Source organism: Serinus canaria, chromosome 12 (assembly GCF_022539315.1).
Source record: "Serinus canaria isolate serCan28SL12 chromosome 12, serCan2020, whole genome shotgun sequence".
Classification (NCBI taxonomy): Eukaryota; Metazoa; Chordata; class Aves; order Passeriformes; family Fringillidae; genus Serinus; species Serinus canaria.
The window spans coordinates 15,441,016-15,463,452 of NC_066326.1; the positions used below are offsets into that span (position 1 = coordinate 15,441,016).

At 41.8% G+C, this 22,437-nt stretch overlaps 1 protein-coding gene across 3 annotated transcripts in view; it reads left to right on the plus strand.

Annotated features, from left to right (window-relative positions):
• PRKCD (protein kinase C delta) overlaps positions 1 to 22,437 on the plus strand; it is a 59,875-nt gene that overhangs the window by 23,166 nt on the left and 14,272 nt on the right. For all 3 annotated transcript variants that reach the window (XM_030228022.2, XM_030228023.2, XM_050979407.1), the window contains 3 exons: positions 11,540 to 11,674; positions 15,529 to 15,728; positions 16,960 to 17,020. In XM_030228022.2, the coding sequence (XP_030083882.1) occupies positions 11,560 to 11,674; positions 15,529 to 15,728; positions 16,960 to 17,020 (376 nt within the window). In that variant the 5' untranslated portion in view covers positions 11,540 to 11,559. The remainder of the gene's footprint in view (positions 1 to 11,539; positions 11,675 to 15,528; positions 15,729 to 16,959; positions 17,021 to 22,437) is intronic.

Sequence of the window (22,437 nt, forward strand, 5' to 3'; positions counted from 1 at the left end):
GTGCTGACAGCTGCAAGAGAATCGTGAGCTTCTTTTCTCCTTTGACGTCTCCTCTGATGAATTTTAAGTAATTTTCTGTCAGAAATAGGTTTTATAACTTCATTTTCAGAGGTGGATTTTGTTTTAGAGCAGTTAGGAAAACGTTTATGCTCTGCTTGGAAAACTGCATTGGGAACAAGGAGATACATCATAGGAGCATAAAAATTATGTTTACCAGACCACTTCTTAGTTAAGCATTTTCAAAACACAAGCAAATAAATTCTTCAATATAGCTGTTTTTCAGGTCTCAGTAAATACTTTAATTTTTTTAATAGTCCCACAGGAGCAGAGTGGGGTTGTCTATTAAAGACTGGCAATGTAGCTCTCTGCAGCTCTTTCCCACAAAACTATAATTCATTGGGCTGAAGTTGATTTAACTTCTGTTTACTCAGTACTGGGGACTCTCAAATTATCCAAGATGTGGACAGACTTTTTGGAAGAGGTGGGTTATGGGCATCTATTTACCTCTTCTTAATTGTGTGAATTGCCTGTCAGTCCTGGTCACAAAACATGTCTGTGGGTTCAGCAGTAATTGCTAATATGAAAAAACCATAATTTACACAGGATTTATGTACTTAGTGCTGTAGCAGAAGCAAATAACCAGACCTGTGGGGAAATGCCAACATCCTGTGGCCTGGGGAGTGCTGAGTGCTGCAAACCACCAGGCAGAAAGGAATCTTTTTGGGCTAATTTCTGCTGGGTTTGCTGCAAACATCAGGAGAGCTCCTGGCCAGCACTAACTACTCGCTCCTTTGTGGAAGTGGAAGGTATTTCAGATAGACAAAATGCAAAGGTAATTACCATTAAGCAAGCTGTGATTAAGCAAGCTGCATGGTAAACAGTGTGAAAGAACCTCCTGGCACTGGAGAAGGGAAAGAATCAAGGCAGTGTGGATAGCACAAACTCACAGAGGAAAGATTTGGAGGCAGCACTGGGCAGACCATTAAGTGTAGATCTACTCAAACAAATGACACCATGTGGAAAGAGAATTTCCCACTCAGCTGCCTGGGAACCATTTTTCCATGCAGGAACATTTGCATTGGAAGTGCTGGGAGTGCTCTGGTTCTTGTGGGCTTCACTCTGTGACCTCCCTGTCCCCTTTCAAGCCCTGGAAGGGTTGGGAAGAGCATTGTACCCGTGGTGTGTGCTACTGCCTCAGGAGCTGTGGGGATTTACAGCCCTTTCCTTCTGAGTTTTCCTGTGCCAGTAGCAGCTGTGCCCCATCCCTTTTAACTGAACGGTCTCACAGAAAACCCCCAGCCTGCTGTCACCCCCAGCATCCCAGTGTGGTTGCAAAGCAGACCATTAGGATGTGCCATTTCCATCAAAAAAAAGTTGCTATAAAAGTTATTGTAAAGAAAAACTTCTATGGCAGAAGAAACATGTGCAGCAAAAAAAACCCCTCAGAAATAATTGGAAGGTGCAGGGATGTTGTCTTAGTTAACGTAGGTTCTATCATCATCATAGTACAAGGATTTTGTATTATCAGAGCTTCTTACCTTCTTGATGTTCCTCACAGACAGCTCCTCTACACACTGACTTCTCCAGGTCCTCACAGTAATCTGACTCTCCTCACTACTCTTTCCTTACTCTTATATAGCACTAGTTCTTATTGATTACAGGTGTGGCCTGTTTAGATCAGGCCCACCTCCAATCTTCAGCAACTGACCCAGCTGCAACTCATTGGGGACAAGATCACCCTCTACACAGGGAAAGTGACCAAGGCTTTAACTCATTTATCCACTTAGTGATGGAGAGAGGCTATAATGAGCCTGGAAATCTTGTCTGTAGGAAAATCACTGAACACTCTTGCTGCTGGGGATTAACTGGGACACGAGAGTATAGCTGTAATCAAAGGCTGTCTTCAGTTACTTTTTGGATAATCTGTAGATACCCTGGCAAGTCAGTTGCACAAATCTTCCTGAAAGTATTTTTTAGACCAGTAATGAAGTCTGTGTCATGTTAACCAACATGTTCTTCAGTGCAGTGATCCAATAAAGTGACAAAGCAGGTGCTGACTTGCAGTGTTGCGAAGTGCAGTTCTTTGGTTATTTGGTTTGTGTTTCTCTCTGTGTGTAGAGCTTTGCCTATGAAAAGCAAAATGCTCATTTTTAACTGATTCTCCAGTTTTTAGTAGGATGAGCTCTGGAGTGGAAGCTGGAAAAAGCCATGGCAAACAATACACACTTAATAATTTGATTTGCACTGTCCAGAAATGTGAGTCCTTCAGGCAGTAGAGAAACATTTCTGGAAGGTGCCCAGAGGTTGTTCCTGACAGCACCCAGTCCACACAACTCCTTATGCTCTCCAAAATAACCTAAAATAGTTGAGCATGTCCTGACATGGTTGTCTTTACAAACAAGGCTTATCAAAAGCTCCAGGGATTTTTGTTTAGCTTTTTCTTTCTCATTTACTGTCTTGTGTCCCAAATGTTTCGATGCTTAGACGTTTTCTTGCCCCATAAAGGTATGAAAATTATATGTTTTCATTCATTTACTGGAAAATCATTCAATATGGCTATTAGCAAACTCTGTGCTACCTTTGAGTAAACCAAATTTCTCTTGATCTATTTATGCTTAAATTCAACTTGCTGTTTAATGAGCTGTGCCTGTTCTCTGTATTTTTGGGAATGCCAGGTCTGCTGTAGAGCTTTATATGCTCATTTCTTCTAGAAGGTGATTCAGAGGGGAGGGGAGAGTTAAAAATCATTTGTGGCTCCATTTTCTTATCTCTTTTTGCAAGTTGAGGGCTGAACCTTGAAATTACAGCAGGAGCAAAGCTGTATTAACTTAAAATAAGTTTTGGTTATGTTTGCTTCTTCCCAGTTTCTCCTGATCAACCCCTGTGGCCATTCACTCTTTAGCATCTCCCTGTACATCCTCAGTGGAACAGAGCTGTGCTTATTTTCTCTCTTCACTGCAGAAGAGAGATCCCAGAATCACAGGCAGTGATGCATGTACTGCTTTGCTTCACTGTTTATTTTCAGTTTATAAACCATAGAAAAAGGTCTTGATTAAGTTGGCTAAGATTGGTTATTTACATTTCTTGTTTGGTTTTTTGGCTTTCACATTCCCAGTAATGAAACAACCAGAACAAAAGAACAAAAGGAGGATTTCTACCTGCCCTGAGCAGCATCTGAGTGCCAGGAAAGAGCAAGAGGAGTATTGTGCTCAGAAAGGCAGATCCAGCCCATCTTAGAAACACAGAATGGTTTGGGTGGGAAGGGACCCTCAAGGTCATCTCAAAAAACCAAACCAAGCAACCCAAATAATGCCAGATGCAGTCAGGAGGGTAGACTGGATCTATTCCTACCACTCCCTACACAGTTAATGAGCAAAAGTTTTGGTTCATAACACTTGCACCCTTGTAGTTTAAGAGCCTTGGTCATATCCATGGGCTGAATTGTGTTCCCTCTGATGAGGTTATCTGAGCAGCAGCTTTCCAGCCTGTATGAATGATGATACAGTTCTCTCAGCTCATGAATATTCTAGTTTTCCAGATACTTGGAGGATTAGGTCATAACTGCTGGCAGTAGGATAAATTTTTGACTTGAGCACTTGGAGAGGCACTTAGACTACATGATCTGCTGATGTTTTCAAAAGAGCAAACAAAATTGTTTTCTTACTACAGTGTATTAGAAGGCATTTTTTATAATTCTGTTGAATGTCCAGTTTCTTTATTTCCATTTTTTTCCCTCTTCATGGTTCATGTAGGCTCATTAACCCAGTACATTTGAAATAAGACAAATTAAAAATTCCGTTTTATCCTAAACTGTAGTTGACTTACTATCTTTATGGTATTTGGCTTTTTCAGTGTGAAGGGAATTCAGTGGAAAATACAAAGAAACTACCCAAACATAAAACCTCTCCAGTGTTTTGAAGAGAAAGGCAGTGTTTTCTGTTTGGTTTGAAAAGATGTTGTTGGCATTATCTGTTACTCTTTCTGGGAAATACATCTCAATTTCCAGGAAGCTTATAATTGAGCAGAAAAATCACAAAATTCTGGAAGGGTTTGGATTGGAAGGGACCTCAAAGCTCATCCATTTCCAGTCCCTGCCATGGGCAGGGACCCCTTCCACTATCCCAGGTGGCTCAAGCCTTGTTCCAACCTGGCCCTGGACACTTCCAGGGGTGGCGCAGCCACAGCTTCTCTGGGCAATCTGTGCCATGGCCTCAGCACCCTCAGAGCCAAGAATTCCTTCCTAATATCCCATCTAACCCTGCCCTCTGGCAGTGGGCTGCCATTCCTCCCTGTCCTGTCCTTCCTGTCCAAAGTTCCTCTCCAGATCTCTTAGAGCCCCTTTAGGCACTGGAAGGCCAGAAAATCTTGGATGTTATAATGGATCCTAGATAAAAGTGTTCTTTTATCAAGAATGACCTGGAGGATGGGCTTGGTGTTTATCTCCTCTCTTAGAAATGTGTTACTGGAGCCTGCCTGAATGTGGATCCCTGTCCACTTGACCATGGTAACTAAACAGTTACTGTGCCCTGGATTTTCTTTGGCTATTTTCCTTTGGCTTGGTCCTTCTGAAAGCTGTGAGTAGCTCAACTGTCCTCATGCACTGGTTGTTACAAAAAGGTCTGTGAAGCCTTTTGCAGAATGGCTTGCTTCCTTTGGAGAACTGTATTCACATGATAAACTTGATGTGCAGTTTTGCAATTCAGTCATGCTGACTAAAAGCTGCCCAACTTCTTGACCATTGCTGGGGAAGTGGGAGCTGATCAGGGGCTCAGATTCAGCACAGCTCCTTCAGTGCCCTCCTTAATGACACAGAGCCAGAGCTGCTGCAGAGCTTGGCTACAGGCCATTATTATAGACAAGTGTAACTTCATCCCTTTCACAGAATAGGTTTTTTTCCTCTCATGTGGAAGAGATTGTGTTACTTAATTGAAGGGAAAAAACCTCAGCCTCTACTTATTTCCCGTGTCAAAGAAAAAAAAAAGCTTCCTAATTAGATTTAAATTATGCATTGCATAGAGGAGAGCCATGGTTTCATGGTTTGCCTCCTAGCAAAACATTTTGGACATGCTCCCATTTCATCGTGTGATTTGATATTAATGAATAGTTTGTTCACCTGGAGCCTCCTAAGGGTCTGTCCAGCCAGCCCCCTTGTAGTAATCCTTCCAAAATATTGTTTCAGCTGTGCTCAACAAATCATACCAGCTTGTGCTATCAGGAATAATTAACAAAGTCTTTGGGCTTCAGGCAGCCTTTCTTCTCCTGTGTGTTTCCAATGTCTGATGTTTGGGTTTGAAATTAAGGAAGGGGATTCATTTGCACTTTGTTTCAAGCTTGATTTTGGCAATGGTGACAAACAGTGGCCTGTAGTGTTCCATGGTTAGTCCTGTGTGTTCACAGAGGAAGGAGAACTCAGGGCTCTAGAAAGAAATATTTAAATGGCTAATTCTTATGCACTTCTAAAGAAAAAACAGCTGACAGTAATTCCCCCTCTCCCCACCAAGCAGTGGTTGTGGAATATTGGAAAAGCCAATTGTTGCTCCAAGTGTTCTCTGTTTCCAGAAAACAAAACAAAAAAAAGGATGTTTGGTGTAAAATGCTGTTTTTATCTGCAGCATATGTTCTGTGACAGCCTGGCCTGCTGCCTATTTCAGAGTCCACAATTTCCTTCACTTTCTGATCTTTGAGTGTAAAATCCAGATTTTTCATCTTCAAGGCACTTGAAACCACTTTAAGAGCAGTCAGCTCTTGTTACTAGTCATGAGCTAATCATGTTATCCTGTTCTCAAATAAATTGGGCTCTGTGTCTTCCTAAAAGCTCCCAAAATCGGGTCTGCTTTACCTTCTGCTTGTCTCCAATCTGCATCCCCCCTCAATCTGCATCCTTGAGCTTCCAGGAGTTTGTGCTGTCAAGACTGAAAGAGTTTCTCTGTTTAGAAAAATATTTCTAGTGCTCATATTTTGAAAAGCTTCTCATTGTAATGATAAGGGAAAATATGAGTAATTATTTTTGTCTTGAAGGCTTTTGGGGAAATACCAGCAATTCAGAGAGCAGACACAAATTTGGGCAGTTTGGGGAGTGCTGAGCAAAGTGTGGAAACTTGGAAATATCTGTGCTTCTGGCCAAGGGGGATGAAACCAAGGAACATCTCTTGCTCCATGGCTTATCTGGATGGATTCTTCTCCAAACTGTTGCAACAGAGTGACAGATTTTGTTATGTAATTGTTTCTGTTTCTGGACTTGGCCTAACCCAGCAAAAGCAGAAGTATCTGAAAGAGAATATACTTGGGGGAGGAAGGGAAGGAAATGGTAGCTACACTTTTTCCAAGCTAAGCTTAGGAACCTGAGCCACTCTACTTGTACTTTAAAAAAAGGAAAAAAAAAAAAAAAAAGGACACTATAAACCCCAAAACTTGCATCATTTCAATGTATGAACTGTCATTTTGAAATTATGAGCCAGGAAAAAAAAAAAAATAATTTGCTTAAATTTCCTTAACAGGAAGTAAATTGAATTGTGAGTTAAAATTTTAGTTGTCTTTTTTTTACTTTTTGTAGAGTTATGTAATAATTTAAAAACATTTTATGAAGATACTGGTTTAGAACTATTACTGCAGAAATTGTACTTGATTGGGCTCTTGGACTGTTTTAAAAGTGCTCTTTTTATCCTTGTCTTTTTGAAGATATCTGTGCTTATTAAATATCACCAGATGCATCTGTTTTGCTTTCATGAGTATAGTCCCACAATTCTAATTTCTAAATTAAACCATTCATAGGAGACAGCTGTACCTTCATGGCTAAACCTAAATGACAAATGGCTAAGCCTAAATAAAAGCACAAGTGATGTTACTGAAGGGGCAATAGTTTTGGAGAAGTCTTTTTTTTTTTTTTTGCAGGGACCTACATGCAAACCTGTCAGATTAGCTCTGTCTTGTGGAGAGCTCTTCTCTGTGGATTTTTCAGAGCAGCACCTGAGGATAATGGGGATTTTTGCTATCCCTGGTGGCTGTGAGGGTTCAGCATCACGTATATAAAGTGTTTTGAGGCTAGGTATAAGTATGCTTTTTAGGGTTTATTTGGGTAGCAGTAGTGCCTGGAGAAGTCCAGCTGATAAAGGCTGCTGCTATGTGTCTTTTTGACAAGGTTCATAACAGCAAATAGAATAAGCCTCTTGTAAACTGATTTCATTTTTAGATTGATTTTTACCTACAGAGCATCAAGTAAAGGCCAGGGCTTGGAACAGAACTTGCAAGCATTCTCTGTAGACTAATCCTAGGTGTGCAGTGTAGACAGTGGTCAGCACCACATTCCTTTGGTTCAGTGAATTGTCCTACAGCACAGATACTGGTCTTCTCTCTTGGACCACCACCTGAAAGGATCTAAGTGCAGGGAGTGTGGGTTGTCACACATGGGGACAATGCAAACACCCAGTCTGCACAGGTGGAGGATGCTAATCCCTCTTCCAGCATCTTTATTTGCATTACACAATCTTGGATGACAGCACAATCACCTTTCTGCAAAGGTACACAGTACACAGAGACCACAGAGAACTTTGTTCCTGTGTTTAGGAGTGCTGTGGGGGCAATAAGCTGGACAGTAATTTGGTGCTGTCTTTCTTGTCTGCTGCCAGAATAGAGGACAGGAAACCCTTGTGTAAAAAAGGTTGAATATAATCTATATTTTTGCATCTTAAAGAAGAAAAAGTTACTGCTTCATCTTTTCAGGGAAGAATGCATTGTTTATGGGGTGTGGTGCTGTTGGTGATTCCCTGAGAAGCTGAGTGGCCCTGGAAGGAGCCTCAGCAAGGAGCTAAGCAGGAATTAGGCATTTCATGGCACCCAGAGCAGTTCAGTGAGACAGCATGGAACAGCTGTGATGCCTTGCAGCTTTACATCCATCTGCAAACCATTTCACAGACTAGTACAAGGAGATCAGAGGCACAAACCTGCAGGGGAGTTTTCTCAGTTGTATTTCTCTTGGATCCATGGTCCTTATCAGTGATGGAACAGCCTGGCTCTGTTTGGGCCCGTTGGTTTTCAGTCTCTTCAGTGCTCTGTTGTCAGCCAGTGTCAGCGTTTCCTCCAGATCGTTCCCTGCTTTTCCTCCAGATCATCCACTGCTTTGATGTGCCTTCCTGCTTTGTGTGAAATTTACAGCCATGTCTTTGTTTCTGGGCTGTGTTAGGGCTGGCTTGTCCTCACTGTTTATAACAGGGCAGAATTACAGCAACAAAGGAGCCCTGGCAAGCACTGCCTTCCCCCCAGCCCCTGAGAGCTGGGCACTGTTGGAAGGAGAAACACTGCAGAATTTACCCTTTGTCCCTGTGGTCTCTGTGAACAAGGTTTTTAATCTAATGTGAATTTTTTTTGCCAGCAAATCTTGATAAAATTCTCCTTGGAATATTTAATATTTTAATTTGCTTTGAAGATTTATTTAAACCTGCGTGTTACAAACACATCAGTGGGAAAATTGAGCATTTGTTCATCTGGCAGATGTTGACATCGATGATGTGAAGATGTTTCCAGTTCCCCCTCTCTCTGTAGTTGATAACACTGTTGATTTTCTTTCCACATTAAATAATCAAAACCTCTCAATTTTAAAGCTCAATGGAAAGTACAGTGCATTTTGCAGAATCTGTCCCTGATAGCATAGAACAAGGGTTTAGTTTGCATTAGAGAAGGTCAGGAATCCTTGAATGTGAATGTTGTGCAGGACAGCATCTGATGGTGTGCTCTAAACCACCAGGTGTGGCCACCACCAGGTACTTCATCTCCAGCAATGTTACTGGAATGTTTTTCCCTTTGTTTTTGGGCTTTTTTTCCCCTTCAGATTGTACTTTGACTTTGAAACTGTTTGAGATACTGAACCTGTCATTTAGGCTTGGAGTATTCTTGGAGCTCACATCTCAGTTTTTCCACCATTTGGTTTGGATAAAATCTTGCCCTTTAGGGAAAACAGTTTGGCTTTAACACTTCATAGCTGCAGTGCAGACTGTGTGAGTAGATTTAACAATCTCCCTCAATTCAAAGCTGGTGGTTTGCAGCAGTTTCAGTTCTTGACAGATACAGCCTTTAAAGCAAGAGTCAGCACTTGTGCTGTCACTTCTGTAACAGCCACAGAGACTGGAGGTGGACTCTTGTCTAAACTGCAACAAGCAAAGCCTGTGTGCTGCTTTCAGTGTCTTTCCTTCTCAAATGTGTTCTCACATGAGTGTACTCAGCAGGGATTTTGAGAAACTTTGTTGATTTAAAATTAATCTCTTTCACTGCCAAAAGCAGTTTTAGTGGGGTATGGTTTTGTTTACAGCAGTGCAGCTGATCCTTGTCAGCTCTCTCACAGTACATCTTAGCATAGGAAAGGATCAGAAGATGTATTTGAGGAGCAAATCCAAACCCTCCTTTCTCACTTAACCTCTCTCTGTCACAATATAGCCTACCACATATAGTGAAGAGTTTGCATGCAGGCATTCAAGATCTCTACATCTGTGAAAAAAGCATAGAATGTGTAGGAGTGGAGAAACTTGGCAAGAGCAGGCAGCTGCTGAGTTTGTTTGGGCTCTTTTTAAGCTCTTGTTAAATGTAAAAGCAAATAGTTATCTTCTGGTTACTACTGTGACCTTGGACTTTGAGCATCATCAAAAACTCTGGGATATTGATGTTTTCTTCTAACTGCTGAATTGCTTGTGTGTAGCATTTCTGAGTGAGAAGTGAGCATTGGAGAGGCACTGAAGCTGAGTACAATGAAACTACAACAAATAACCAAATTCAAAACTATGAAGCAGTGGTGAAAATATGGCCTCCTAATGTATATGGCCATTGGAAATGAGAAAGGCTGTGGGATTACTCAAGATATGTATGCATTGTACATGATTTATTGTATCTGATAACTCGGAGATAAAAAACTAAGTTGTAAATCCTTGTATTCTGTCTCAGGACTAACACTGGCCCGAGTCATGTGGGCTGAGTGAAATCAGTGCAATTGTTAGTTCAGCTTTGTCAATGCTTTCCAATTTTTTATTCATATAGTCAAAGGCTTCCTGGAAATTGTGACATCTTGCTGGGCTGTCCCTTACAGCAGAATTCTGCTGTGATTCTGTTAAAGAAACCTTCCAGTGGGAGCTGTGTGTTAACCTACCCAGTTTGTTTCTACCTGTGGCCTCACAGAGTCTTGGAGCTGTTTCCCAGAGGTGAACAAGGCTGAAATCTGGTTTCTTTTACATCCATGTTGAGCAGTACTAACATGTGATCTGCAGCTGGCAAGTCCTGTAGCTGATCACTGGGGTGTAGTTCTGAACACAGTGAGCACAGGGTCTCCTGAGCAGCTAAAATATGTTCCTCATTAAAACTCTTGATAAGCACTGTGCTTAAGTGGTGTTTGTGAAAGTGAGCTGTCAGATGGTATTTGTTAATTTTTACAAAAGCTGTCTGTTTTTCTTTCTTTGTGAGGTCACCTCAATCTCCACTCTCATCAAATGGTGCCCCAAGCTGCAATAAGCAGTGGAGTAGTGGGAGGGTTATTGCTTTATTGTGAGTCTGTGTGAATGAGAATTATAGTCATGGCTTTCTGTTCTTCAGGGGGATAAGCAGTGGTGCCAAGTAATCCTAAACTTGCTTTCTAACTCTTGTTTTACTCCATAGAAAGTGGGGAAACAGTCAGTTAAAAAAAACTAGCTCAATAAAAGTTAATCATAAAAGTTTTCCACTTATTGAAAATGGTCCCCACATGGGGAGAGTGTGAGGTGTGCAAATGATGCTGTCAGGAGCTATGTGCTGTCTTCCTGCAGAGACTCTCTGACTGTAAGGGCCTTTTTAGAGATGGAAGAGAAATGTTAATTGCTTCTCAGGTCAATGTCTTTACATTAAAAAATGCCAGCACATGCAAGATTGCTTGAAATGTTCTTCCTGGTGCTGCTTGGCTGAGCTGGTTGACAATCTACAGTCAAAAGGCCAGCTCAGCCCAATTTCAAGTTTAATTTCTTTTCTACCATCTCTTCCTGTTACCTTGTTATCTCTTTCCTCTTAATCCCTCCTTCCTTGCATCCCTCATTCTCCAAATGCACTGGCACTGCTTTTCTCTCTTAGCCTTTGACTAATTCCTTTTTGTGTCACAAAACAATGTGACATACAGGACAAACTCCATTGCTAAAGGTGCTGTGAGTTATAAATGAAATCTGCTCTAAATTCAAGAGCTCTCAAACTGGAGGAAGACTGTAATGAAATACCTATTTGCTGACTGAGAAATCACAGGTGCTTTGAATTCTTGTGATTAATTCCTGACACTTTAATAAAACTGGTGACACAGTAGCTCTTTCTACCTGTCCCTCTTCTCTTTGCCTGGCATCATGTGCAGGTTTGGAGGCTCCCAGGTTGATCACTAGCTCTGGATGCTTCCTAGGATTTGTGAATTACCACCTGAAAGCAATACAGGAATAGAAGCCATGTGATTGTAGCCTCAATAGAAGCTCTGATGCCTGCTGAGAAATGTGTCACTTTATTACATATCTCAGACCAGGTGTTTGACTCTTATTTCTTTCTTTCCACACAGGCTGTGTACCATCCTGAGCTATGGCCCCCTTCCTACGGATATCTTTCAACTCCTTTGAGCTGGGACCTGTGCAGAATCAAGGAGAACAGCTACAGCCTTTCTGTGCTATCAAGATGAAGGAAGCTCTCACTACAGGTGAGGTTATGGGGATGTTTTCTGAATATCAGTTAATTTTTGAGAGCTACTGTAAACCTCCTTAATCTGTGAATGACAGTGAGTGCTTCTCTTCCTGTCATGCCAAGCACTTCAGTGTGAGCTTTTCTTTTGGAATGGGAGAAATAATAATGGCTCTTTTCTTCACCCCCACCTTAAAGCAAAGTTTCTTTATTGGTACTCAGGACTGCAGCAGGTTTGAGGGAACTGTCCTCAAATACAGAGCAGCAAATGCTCTTTATTGGCTTGGAGGAGGAGAGGTGCAGTTTGTTATTGTTGTAGTAACTGAGGTACTTTGGCTGAGTTGTTTGCTTGAAATGACTCACACTGAAGGTCCTCTTAGCACAGAAACAAAGGATAAGCTGTGCTGGAAGGGATCCTCAATGATCACTGAGTCCAGCTCCTGGCCCTGCATGGGGCCATCCCCAGCAGTCCCACCCTGTGCCTGAGAGCATTGTCCAAAGGCTGCTGGAGCTCTGTGCCCCTTCCCTGGGGAGCCTCTTCAGTGCCCCACCACCCTCTGGGAGGAACCTTTCCTAAGAGCCAACCTCAACCTGCCCTGACACGACTTCAGGCCATTCCCTCAGGTCCTGTCACTGTCACACAGGGCAGAGATCAGTGCCTGCCCCTCCTCTGCCCCTCAGGAGGAAAGTGAACTGCAGTGAGGTCTCCCCTCAGTCTTCTCCAACTGAACAGACCAAGTGCCCTCAGCCTTCAGAGACCTCATCTTTACAGAAACTGCTCCAAAGGTTTATAATGTGACATTTGGCTAGAATACACCAGTGCAGCCAAACAGGATGAGAGGGAGTTGCTGTATTGGGCTAGTCTGCAGCTCTGATTCTGCACTAAGGCTCTAGAGATTCACAAAACATCAAAGAATGCAGTAAAGGGTGAAGTTTTTTCTTCCTCACAACATGATTGGTCTTTTCCCTTATTGCTCTGGGTAAAAGCTGCATTTAAGCTTGAAATTCGAGGCATGGTGCCTTTTCCACAAAGTGTTGTCATCCAGCAGATGTCCTAAGCTCCAAAGAAGGAGTTTCCTAATCTGCTGGGAGAACCTCTGAAGACCTGGTGTTGAAGGTGTTGCAGCTGCCAGAATGTGGAGAAATGAAAGTAATTTAAATAAATCCACTGGGCTTTTTTCCCAGCCATTTGCTTTTGAAAAGTGGAATTGTCCCAATATTTCCCAGTCTTTGCTTTCGTGTGTCTTTGACATACCAAAAAAGGGGAGGAGAGGGAACTGCTTGGAGAGGTGAGTGATTGGAGCAATCAGGAAAACAATCTGATGCTCCTGTTGACAGTTTGACAAGATCTGGAAGAGCTTTTTTGTTGGATTTGAATGCTGAAACACAATCAGGGAAAAATTTATTGTGTAGGAAGAAGAGAATCATAGATTAATGATTAGGCATGGAGCCAGTTTGCAAACATGGGGTGTGTTCTGAAGTCAGGAGTGTGAGCAGAGAAGCCAAGCAGGCCTGAGCACAGCAGAGGCAGGAACAGTGTTCTTGAAGGCTGTCCTTTGCTCACCCTCCAGTGCTCATGTGCAGACAGGGATTGTGATCCATGACGAACCTTGATTAGTATGATTTTAATTACAAAAGCAGCATGGCTGGGCTGAAGGCTGTTTCCAGTAACTGAGACACCTTCTCTATGTTTCATGTAGGGTAAAAATGTATAGAGTTGACTGATCAGAGCAGATACTGGGACATGGGACCAGGGAGAGGAGAGGCTGTGAACAGACTGGAATCATTCTTTCCCCTTCTAAGAATCTGAGAGTATTAGCAACTCTTTACAAACTGCTGCTGTTTCTGCAAACAGCAATTACTGTCAGAGGTTCTGCAAATATGCAATCTCTCCTGTTGCCAAGGATGTCTCCTGAATTGTGCCTTTTTGATGAAGGGATCTGGCTTCAGCAATCCAAAAAGCAGGCCAGTGAAAAGCCTTGCTTTGCAGACAGCCTGCTTTTTATCCCCCCCCTCACCTTTACTGTCTGTCCTCATAATCTCTAAATAAATGTGCAGATGTGGCACTTGGGGACATGGTTTAACAATGGCCTTGGTGGTGCTGGGTTACTGGTTGGACTTGATGATCTTAAAGATCTTTTTCATCCTAAACAATTCAGGGATTCTGTGGCAATATTTTCAAGTTTTTTTCGTAGAACAGGGCTCTGGAAGTAGGTTTGCACTGTGAAGGGCTTGAGCCTTCTGTCTGCACAGCTCCTCAAATTCAAGAGAAAAGCTTTTGACTGAGTAGAGGAGGAGTGCTCAAGTTTGCTTTGCAATGGGAGAGGTCCTCAGGTGGCCATTTCTGAGCATTTTGGGATCTCCTTTGGCAACTGGCTCAGGGCTGTGTCCGAGCTGTAACTCCCAGGGCTGCTGCTCCAGGGATTCCCTAATAAAGCAGTGCAGGGACAGCATTCCCTGTGCTCTGCAGAGCTCAGCACAGCTGAGTGGAGTGCATCCAGCAAGCTCTTCATGAATGAACACTGACTGTGCCTCGAGAGTCCAGGAAGATTTTAAAATATTAAGTATCTAACAGACCACACTGCAGCTTCCTGGAGAAGGGTCCAACTATTTAATCTGCTTTACTACTGCCCTGATATCATAACAGCAAATGGATCATTCAGAGCTGGAGAGGCACTTAGAAAGTACCTCTATTGCAAAAAGAAAAGATCTTGATGAATAGCGGAAATTGTGTGGAATGTAGAAAACTGTATTCAGTTACCTGGACACAAATGGAGAATAATTGACTTGGCAGCAAATCAGAGGAAAACTGGGAGGTGGCTCTGTGTGCCAGAGTTACAGTGAAGAGCTGGATGTGGTTTCTTAGAAGGCATCATCTCTTTGGATGTGTTGATGGGACTTAGAGACTCAGATCTAGACATATGCCAAAGCTTATCATAGATTGTGCAGTCACTGGCTGTTCTCTGTGCCCAAGCTATGGACAGGAAGAAATCAGTTTAATGGGTAGCAAGGGAGACTGAAGCTGTGTATTAGAATCATGGAATACCAGGCTGGAAAGGACTTCCAGGATCATCCAGCCTTTCTTGGCAAAAAGGAAAAGAAAATCCATCTAAAAAGAAGAGTAGAGCAATGTAAAACTCCTAACAAAGGAGTGTGCTGAGATGCTCTTAAAGGAAACAAAAAACAAAAAAAAAAAGAAGAGGAAAAAAGAACATTTTTTGAGGTAACTTTAGTTTTTTTGTTATTCCTTAACTACACAAGTTCTTCATGGACTGTAGAGGACAGATAAGGCCCTGAAATACCCTTTAAAAAGTAGCAGTCGTGGTAGAGTACAATGCCAAGGAGAGTGACTTAGGAATACAAGTGAAATATTGGGATAACTTGGAAGTAGATTAATGAAATGTGAGGCCTTTCATCTCTCAGACACTGGTTTCAATTTAAACTGGGTCAGTGTGAGGTTTATCTGAATTTATCTTATAGCAGTAGGTATTCAGGATGATCAGATGACACCTCATGGAGATTTGTACCAGAATGGAGCCATGCAAGTGTTCCCTGGCAAGTTGTGACTGACTGACCCAGCTTATGAGTTCCACACCAGGGTTTGTCCCTCCTGCTCTCTAGCACCATGTTAACCCCTTCACTGCCTTTGCATGTCCATCAGGGTGGGCTTCGCCTTCCATGTCATGAACTTTTGAGCTGAGTATTTAAGCTGGTTTGAGCTGGTTCCAACAACAGTAAAAGAAGCAGTAAGTCTGCTTGTAGTTTCTGTACAAGTATTCCCTCTTTTATTTTGTCAAGTTTAATACAGAGATTATATACATTTCACAGTTTCTGTTCTTTTTTTTTTTTTTTTTTTCTTTGTGTGGCTTTCAGAGAGAGGAAAAACTCTGGTTCAGAAGAAACCCACCATGTACCCCGAATGGAAATCGACTTTTGACGCCCACATTTACGAGGGCCGGGTGATCCAGATTGTGCTGATGAAAGCAGCAGAAGAGCCACTGTCTGAGGTGACTGTGGGTGTGTCAGTGCTGGCAGAAAGGTGCAAGAAAGGCAATGGCAAAGCAGAGTTCTGGGTAAGGAAAAAGATTAATTCCTCCAAGCTGCTGACCTAGTTTTGTTTCTTTCAAGCTGAATGAATGCCTTGTGCCTTTTAGGTCAGTAGAATCTCTCTAGTTTGTATTCACCTGTTACACTTGGGGCTTTTTTTCCCCACACTTTGATTTGTAAGACAAGAGCAATTATTCAGAACAGTAAAAGCTAATAGTGATCAGTTTTAGCCAGTTCAGTGGTCTCAAATCCTCTGCTTATGACCCACAGAGCAGGTACCAAACTGACATCCTCAGTGTTAAACTTCCTCTGTACAACCTGCCATGACTTGGACAGGCCACCAAAGAGACCACTTGGCATAGCCTGTAAGGTTATTTTTGTGTGTGGGGAGGCAGCCTGGCATCAATAGCTGTAACTGAGGTCTTGGCCTTCTGTAAACTTTGCTGGGCAAATGTTCTGAGTGTCAGACCCTGCCTTAGAGATGAACTCACTGGTTATCCCAGTGGGATGATGGGATTTCTGGGGATATGTTCATGGGTGTATCTAATGTAACTGTGGTTTGGTTTTGTCTGGGGACTGGATTTTTCATCCCAAGTTGTATTTAGTGTAACCCAGGGGTACTTTGCTCTGTGCTGAAGTGAAGATTGAGTCACTCTTACGTGGTTAAGGGTTTCTTATCTTTTATGAAGGCAGCAGTTTAAGAATTAGTGGCTACATTCTGAGCACTGGAACTGACCTCAGCTGTTGGCTTAAAAGGCACTTGTTTTTTTTTGCTGGTCTGTAGAATTTGCCACAGAAACCATGTGTAATGGTTTTGAGGAGGAAAGGAAAATAAATTTTGATTATACCACTTTTTTTCATTGCCAGCAACAGCATTTGATATCACTATGGTTTGTACTCTCAATAAACATATAAAGGATTGTATAGACTTCTTTTAAAACTGGGTTCCTGTGCAGATTGAGTTTACTAACAGTAAAAACAGAAGCCAGCAAACTTCTTTGCAGAACGGGAAGGGCCGTGGACAAACAATGTGAACTCTGACCGTGCTGCACTCCTGGGGACACATCGAAGCCATGCAGCACACAGGGAAAAGCAGGAGAATAAAAGCCCCTGACTCAGCTGCAATAGAGAGATATGGGAGAGGATTGTAATCAAATAGTTATTGCACAGTCTACTTTGATACCCTAGAAAGAGCTGTTTAAATTCCTGAGAGATGCAGTCAGCCACACACTTCACTGTTGCTCTTTCTTTCCACAGCTTGACCTTCAGCCTCAGGGGAAGGTGCTGATGGCTGTGCAGTATTTTTTGGAAGATACAGGTATTGTCAATAGATTCTTTTCAGTCAGTTATGTGAAAAAGGGTTTTTTTGCAGAACACAGGATGCAGCTTACAAAAAAAATCACCTGGTGTACTGAATAGAATCTTATTAATGAATTTTATTAATTTTCTTTCTAGGTGTTTGTTTGGGGTTTTTTGGTCTGTTTGTTTTGGGTTTCTTTGTTACGTGCACTCATGGCAGGATCTGTTCATTTCTAAATGCTATTGCATTTAGGCAGTTTTGGTCATGTTTTGATGTGATAGAATTTATATTATCTGTTCCTTTTTAGGTGCAAAGAAGTTGAATCTCTTGTTCTAGCTTATGTGGGAAAATTTTCTTGTGGATTGGAGCATTGAGACTGAGTTTCCTGGGATTCAGAGATCCTGTTCACTAATTACAGAAACTGATTGTAGGAATGAGTGAATGGTTTAGTATTAAAATGCAAATCTAGTCAATGATCTGATGTACCAGTTTAAAAAGTGAACAGCCTGTCTGTTTCAGAAGCCTACACAGGCTCTTTGGAAATGAACTAGGAGGGAAATTTCAAGTACAGTAATAAACCCAAGAATTTTGGTGTGGATTTGTGTATCTGGGGAGTTCTTTCCTAAAGGAAATGCTGTAAACCTCACAACTTGCTCAGCCTGTAGTTAAGACTTTCCCATACTAGAAGTCATGCAAGCATTATTTCTATAATATAGAATAGTATTATATATAGAATAATATTATAATTGTAATATCACTGGTCTGCCAGATTAACCTACCAGGCTTATAAGGTTTAATAGTATATGTTAATAAATAACTGAAAAGACTAAGCAGGAAATTTTGAAGCATGGGTGGGTTTCTTTGCCCACAGACATTTATAGAAGGAGCACAGTTTTGCTCTCCAGAACAAGTTTATTGAGAAGGACCCATAAATTTTTGTGCCTTCTGTGAAGAAGATAATGAGGATGGAATGTGATGGGCATAGGTTACATTTCAGAGGTGATGTTTTATCTTTGATGGCAAAAAACCCAGCCTATATGCTTGTGGCTTTGGTGTCTATGAAAAGTCCACACTTTAAAGCAAAAATAAAAAAAAATAGTGGGATTTTAAAGAGTCTGTGAGTGGGAGCTTTTCTCAGGTATGCATTTAAACTGGTATGAGCCATTATATTAGGAAATATTTCTCTTGATCCTTGTCATAGTTTCCTGTGCAAGGCTGTTTCTTGGGGCAATGGTTCTCTGATCATACATATTTAATGCAATCTACAGAAACCCATTTCTCCTGGACACCCAGAAGTTTCTCAAGCAAACCTGTACAAACCCAGTTTCTGTATTTTCACTTGTTTATTTAATGAGGCTGAAGCATATTTCCTCCTCTCCACACAGACATTTGGAAAAGTAGAGATGGCATCAGTGAAAACCTTCCATAATTTATTATTAGCAGTTAGTAGGAAGGTAATATACCTGTGTGCTGTAAGTACTACATTAATTTTATTCAGTAATCAAAATAATTTAAAAATAGATACAATGTTTTTGCAGTTCTTTTCATTGCCTTTATTAGGGACTGCAGATGGTGGTAGATGAAGCCTAAATACCAAACAGATCATTAAGTCATGCATTTATATTTTAATTGGCAAGCTAATATTCACATCTTAATGCACTTTTTTGACCTTCTACTTTGCAATGAGTTCCTATTTACCTTCTGCTCTATATGAAATTAGTCACCAATACATTTTTGGTAACTAAACCACATAGGTGATGGAAATTGCCTTTCAAAACTTTTATACATCTACATTTTGTGAAGGAAAGTCACTCAGTCTGATACTTTAATGTGAACACTGCAAATGTCAATACATTTTAACAAACTACTCCTCCTCAAGGTTGTAAACCTCCCTTATGTCAGTGTGTAATGCTGCTAAATAGGCAAACACTGATTTTTGGCTCATCACTGCACTGCTGTAAATGTTCTCTCCAGTTAAATCAGCACTTACCAATGTGAGAGCAGAGAGGTTTGCTGGTGCAGTGCAAGGATATTTGTGCCCACCTCCATTCCCCACCCTGCTGCAACCCTCAGTGGACGGCTGAAGCTCAGGGACAGCTCACATTCCTTCCTGTGCACTTGTCACCTTGCTCTCCCTCTGAGCTGCCTTTGCCTCCTGAACTCTGTGGTAGCTGTTTCTAAAATACTAAAAAAGGCTCGTTCTGAAACTGGTATTTCAGTTGTTCCCTGGTTTATTCAAAGTATTCCCTGGTTTATTCTATTGCTGCCATTTGTGTCTTTGAGTTATAGGTGCTGCCTTTTGTTTGAAAAGCTCCAAGCACTTCACAAAAGTGACTAATTCTTTCTTTGGCTTGGTTTGCAAACTGAAGCTGCTGTTTTTCAAACCTTTCTTCTAAGCAGCAAACATTCTGCTACCTTTAGAAAACTGCTTTCCTCTGCTGCAGAGGTGCAGAGCAGAGAAGTAAGAGTGTTCTTGTTCCATTAACAGTTATATTCTTAGAGAAAAAAAAATCACAAAGTAAGCTGGTTTTAATGGCTCTTCCCCAGTAGACTACACTGAGACTTTGAATATTCTTTTTCCAGACTGAGGCCTGACCAGGTAATTTAGGGCTGCATATGAAAAGTCTTACCAATCCTAATGTTTTTTTCTTCCTAAACCCTATAAAATGGGGGCTCAGAGCCCTGACTTAGAGCTGTCAAAGAACATTTTGTCTTCTGTCCTGTGATTTGAATATGAGTTTGTGCTGGAAACTCAAAAGCTTTTCTCCTGGTGTGTGAAATGCGAGAGCAGGGTGTTAACCTCAATTTTAATTTTGAAATTGTTTTCCTTCTACCCCTCCTTCTCTCGTTGTAGTATTGAAACTAGGTTATAATTCTGTAAAGCAGCTTTAGTTTTAATAGGTGGGAGTTGAAATAAGTTTAATGCTTTGCTTGGTCTTTGTTTATTCAAATGTGGTTAATGACCTCCTCGAGTAAGAAAAGGCAGAACCTCACTCTCCTGAGTGTCTTGTGCATGTTAGCAGCTGGGGGAGTGTGCTTGTGTCTTGGGCTTGAATTCTGAATTGCTGCTTTGCTGGCTACAGCTTCCTGCAGAAAGGGCAGTGATTTTTTTTTTCCTTAAAATGCCATTAGAAGTACCAGAAGGTGAGTAATTTACATTCAAACTTTTGATATCTCAATTCTCTGAATTCTGGAAGAGAGACATGAACCAGAGGGCTGCATATATTTTGAATGTGTTGTTCTCTGTGTTGGGGTAGCATGAGACTTCAGCATTTTTCTGAGTGAAAAATAATAGGGTAAATAACAGATTTGCCATTTCAGTCTGGAGATTGTATGGGCCTAAAGTAAGGTTTGAAGAAAGTATCTCTATGGATGAGGTGTGTTGTGGAAGGATGGTCACATTTTTAATAAATAATAGTGATGAGGGCTGAAGAGCCAGAACTGAACATTATAATTGTACATGGGGGTGTTGGTATGATTTAATCATTTAACTGAGAAAATGCTGTTTCTAGAAATTTGGCAAATGTGGAGGTTATTCAGTGGCACCCCACATCTCCCTTAATCTGCAGCAGAAGTGTGATTGCATGAATTGAACAAAAACATCTTCAGGCTTTATCTTCTGATTTTTCTCTAGGAGAATCAGACAGTTGCAGGTGTAGTGATTTCATAGATAGTGGGTTGGTGTGCCTGTGGTTCCCAAGGTAGCTAACACGTTGTGTGGAGCACAGAAAATCTGATATAATTTGTACCTTCAGTAGAAGTTTGAGATGCTTGAGATCTGTATCTGTATATTGAGGTGCTGCATCTGTTGGTTTTGCTGTGTCATTTGAAAAAGAGAGAAGACCCATTTTCCAGTTTATTCCTGGTTTTATTGCCAGAATTGAGGGAGCAGAGGTCTCTGCAGAGGCATTTAGCAAAACACTGAGCTGTAAAACAAGAGCTCTGTGCACTGGGCACGGGCCGTGTTCAGGCTGCAGCTCTGGGTGGGTGGGAGCACTACAAAGGCTGGAGTGAGTTTGGTTTGGGGGATTTTTAAACCTGGATTGAAAAGCAGGGCTTGTTAAAGCTGCTGTTCTGCTTTACACTCCTCTGCCAGGCCATTGGTGTCAGAAATGCCTAGGAAAGGTCACACACACACACACTGAAGCAGCTGCAGAGCAGCAGCTGGTGCTGGCTCAGGGGCCATGGCAGGGCTTCATCCTGGATTTGTTCAAGGCCAGGCTGGATGGGGCTCTCAGCAACCTGGTCTAGTGCAAGGTATCCTGCCTGTGGCAGACGTTGAAATAAATGCTCCTACCCAAACCTGTGATCCTCTAAAGAGGGGTAGCACAAAGACCAGAATGATTTAACATAGCAAGTTCATGTCACAGAACTGTAGGCTTTGGGGAACTTCTACTTCTGTAAATGGTTTCTTGGGGTTTTTAACATTTTAATCATTTTTAACTGATGATCTTTAAAGCAATCTTCTCCAGGACCAGGTTAAAGAGCAGTTTGCCTCTGAGACAGTCCATGCTGGGAAAGTCTCCTTTGTCAGGAACAAGCTTTCCCTTTTAATGATTGCTCTGAGAGATTAATATTTTTCTTGACCTGAAGGTGCACTTGACTTTCAAACAAAGCCAAGTGCAAGGCTGCAGAACAGCAGAAGGAGACAGACACTGAGCAGAAATGTTAGTGGGGTTTGTAATTAATTAAAAAGTTTCAGAAAAATCTCAGCCTGAGCAACCAGCTCAGAAAATTCCTTTCCTGTCCCTGTTTGAAGTGCTGGTTCCCAGACTCTGACAGTAGCACTGTTCTCATTCCTCTTCACAAACAGCACCGTGAAATGAGCAGGTTAAAGTGAAAAATCAACTCTGAAGAGGGTAAATATTTTTTTCAAGAAAAACTACTAGGGTTATCCTGGGGTTGTTTTCCTTTGTCACTGAACATTTGAGGTTCAGTTGAGGCAATGTGAATCTCCCCTGGAGGTTCTTTACAGCTCAGCAGAGCCCCAGCAGTATTATTGTAGTAAATGTTTTCCAGGCCATGGGTGGGTGTTGTGTTGGTGGCTGTGGGGACTGGGAAATGTTGAGCAGGACAGGCCCAGCAGCTGAACAGAGAATGCAGGGGGTGCTCACAGCACTCTGGGGAGCTGCACTGCCAGTCCCCAGCCCTGCTTTGTGGCTTCTTCATGAATGTCCAGCACAGAGGAGTTCTGGGTGTTTGTGTCAGATCAGCTGCACGTTTTGAGAAGGGACCTTGAAATACACGAGCATGTCAGTGATAAATATTAACCACAGCTCTCAGCAGAGGAAATATGTTATGTTCAATGGTGTGTGCTGGGTCCAAAATGATTAATGTCAACTCCAGGCTGCAGAGGTCACCTGGACCCTAGATGCTGATTCAGCTGTTCTGTACCTGCTCTTTCTGACCATGTGCTGGTTCATGACAAGCATTTC